The sequence below is a fragment of the Nestor notabilis genome, unplaced genomic scaffold (assembly GCF_000696875.1).
Source record: "Nestor notabilis isolate BGI_N333 unplaced genomic scaffold, ASM69687v1 scaffold21986, whole genome shotgun sequence".
Taxonomy (NCBI): Eukaryota; Metazoa; Chordata; class Aves; order Psittaciformes; family Psittacidae; genus Nestor; species Nestor notabilis.
Window position 1 is genome coordinate 4,214 of NW_009933605.1, and position 2,661 is coordinate 6,874.

A 2,661-nucleotide genomic window follows, 5' to 3' on the forward strand; every position below is an offset into this window, starting at 1 on the left:
CCTCGGATCGGCGAGCCCTACCCGGCCGTGCTTCCCGGGGTGGCATCGGTGCTGAACGATCCTGAGCTCAGCGAGGTGATCCGCCCCACACCCACCGGCATCCCCGAGTTTGACCTGTCCAGGATCATCCCGTCGGAGAAGCCAAGCAGCACCTTGCAGTATTTCCCCAAGAGCGACAGCCAAGCGCCCAAATCGCAGCCTTCCAACCTCCACCTCATGAACCTGCAGAACATGATGGCTGAGCAGCCCCCGGTGCCGATCCTGAGCTCAGCGAGGTGATCCGCCCCACACCCACCGGCATCCCCGAGTTTGACCTGTCCAGGATCATCCCGTCGGAGAAGCCAAGCAGCACCTTGCAGTATTTCCCCAAGAGCGACAGCCAAGCGCCCAAATCGCAGCCTTCCAACCTCCACCTCATGAACCTGCAGAACATGATGGCTGAGCAGCCCCCGGTGCGGCCAGGTATGAATGCCCCCAGCCTCCCTGGGCAGCAGGGCGTACAGAGGGGACTTGGCATGCCCATGTGTCATCCTGGACAGGTGCCCATGCTGGGCAGGACAGGCATACCGCCCCAGCAAGGCATGATGGGCAACAGCATGCACCAGGGCATGATGTCTCCGCAGCAGAGCCTGATGGCCCAGCAGAATTTCATGCTGATGCAGGCCAAGCAGAGGAGCATGTCTGTGTCGGGGGAGATGTATGCCCAGACAGGACACATGATGTCACCTCAGGGCTCTCTCATGGGGCCCCCGCCTCAGCAGAACCTCATGGTCACGCACCAGATGAGGCAGAGGAGTGTGTCTCTGGACAGCCAGATGAGTTACATCCCCGGGCCCGGGAACATGGCAAACCTGCCTTTCTAACCCGGCTGGCACTCAGCTTGGGGGGAGGGAAACGGGGCTGCCTCTACAGACATTTTTAACCTTTCTTGGGGGACAGTCGGGGGCCAACGCCGGTGGAGGACACCACGTGGGATGCTTTTCAGATCGGATTCGCCTCTACACAGAAAACCAGATGTGCAGTAAACTTGATGTGAATTGGGTTTCTTTTTCCTTTCTTTTTGGGGAAGGGGAGGGTGGAGGGGCTGCGAGCAGGGCTGTCATGCTGAGCCCTGTGTGGTGACCAGGGACACCCAGACCCTGTGGCAGTTTGTAAAGTTTTCATTTATGGTTTTCCTCTATCAAGTGTTCTTCTTCCCTCCCCTCCCCCCCCCCCCATTTTTTCTTTTTTTTTTTTTTTTTTTTTTTTTTTTTTTTTTGGTTGTTGTTGTTTTTTTTTTTCCTTTTCCTTTTCCTTTTTTTCCTTTGTAAGCAACCAAAATGTGCAAGAGGGTTTTTGGAACTAGCTGTAAATAGGTCGCTGGGAAAGGCAAAACTTGTGCTGGTTTTAAATTGTTCTGTATTTCTGTGTTTTAATAGAAGCCTCAAAACATGTTTTAAAAAAAACAGAAACAAAAAAAGAAAACATGCTAAAGGCAACAGTGTACAAGGATTGAAAACTCCCCTGGGGGACAGCAGGAGGACCCCCCAGGGTGCCCCCAGGGTGCACAGGGCATTGAGAGATCCCATTGTAGAGTGACTCTGTGTCAAACCTGTGTTGTTCCCGTGTCTGAACGGTTTGCATGTGCGGGGTGTATGGCTTCACGCAGATCCTAGGCCCCTGTGGATGCTGTGCTGAGTACGTGGCCACAGCCAATGACTGAGGCCTGTCGGGGAGGTGGCCACAGTGGCTGTTGCTGCTCCGTGGTGAAGCTGCTGTGGCTGAGCTGGGGACAGTGCTGGCCCTTGGGCTGGAGAAGCGGTGAGGATCTGAGCTCTGCAGATGGTTAACGTGCTGGACCTGAAGGTCTCGAGCAGCCGTGTCACCTCTAGTCCCTTCCTTTCACACTGTGTCACCTGTGGGCAGGGTAGTGCAGTGTGTAGGAATAGGTGGGCTCCGAGAGGAGTGACGTGAAGCGTTCCTGTGCTTCCAGGAGAGGTGAGCTGAGAACCCTGCTCTGCTGCAGCCTTCCTGCACCAGACCTTTACCAGTCTGTTGCCTTCTGCAACTGTGCCGCGCCTCCTCTACCTCTGCCGTTGAGTGCTCTCCCAAGTCTTCCTCATGCTTGTCAGTGATCCCTCTCTGGAGTTTCATGGGCAGTCTTTGCTCCATCTTGCCCTGAGCTACTGGCAGCAGCCATGCTCTGCTGTGCAGTAGAGGTCCAGCCGCTGGTGAGGACGTGTCGCTGCGTGTGATGCTCCATCTCAGTGTAAGAGTTGTCTTGTATGGTGTCAGCGGCGCAGCCCTCCTGTGCTTCGGGCAGAAGAGGCCGGGGTTGCGTTGTGGCCTCTCATTCCCAGGCTGGTGGAAGCGTGCTGTTTGAACGACTCCAGCTGCTCTGGATGCACTCCACCCTCCCTATCCTTCGCTCTGTAAGGTCTTCCTGCCCGCGGCACTGTTTGCTCACAGAGGGGACCACGTGGTGGCACGTGTGCACTTCTGCACACACCACGGTATCTCTGGACCTCTGCAGGTTCCTCTGCACGTTCCAGCATGGAGTACCCCATGGGTATCCAGCAGTGAACTCAGGACAGGCGATTGCCAGGGGAACATGCACTGGAGGGTTGCCTCTGCAGAGCCAGACTTAGCATACTACCTCTCTCGTAACAGAGCTTATCTTTC

At 55.8% G+C, this 2,661-nt stretch overlaps 1 protein-coding gene across 1 annotated transcript in view; it reads left to right on the forward strand.

Annotated features, from left to right (window-relative positions):
• The window catches only part of BCL9L (B-cell CLL/lymphoma 9-like), a gene marked incomplete at its 5' end in the record, with an annotated part of 5,068 nt that extends 4,205 nt beyond the window's left edge, over positions 1 to 863 (forward strand). Inside the window, 2 exons of the mRNA XM_010016967.1 lie at positions 1 to 75; positions 276 to 863. Of these exons, the coding sequence (XP_010015269.1) occupies positions 1 to 75; positions 276 to 863 (663 nt within the window). The remainder of the gene's footprint in view (positions 76 to 275) is intronic.
• Between the last annotated feature and the right edge of the window lie 1,798 nt (positions 864 to 2,661).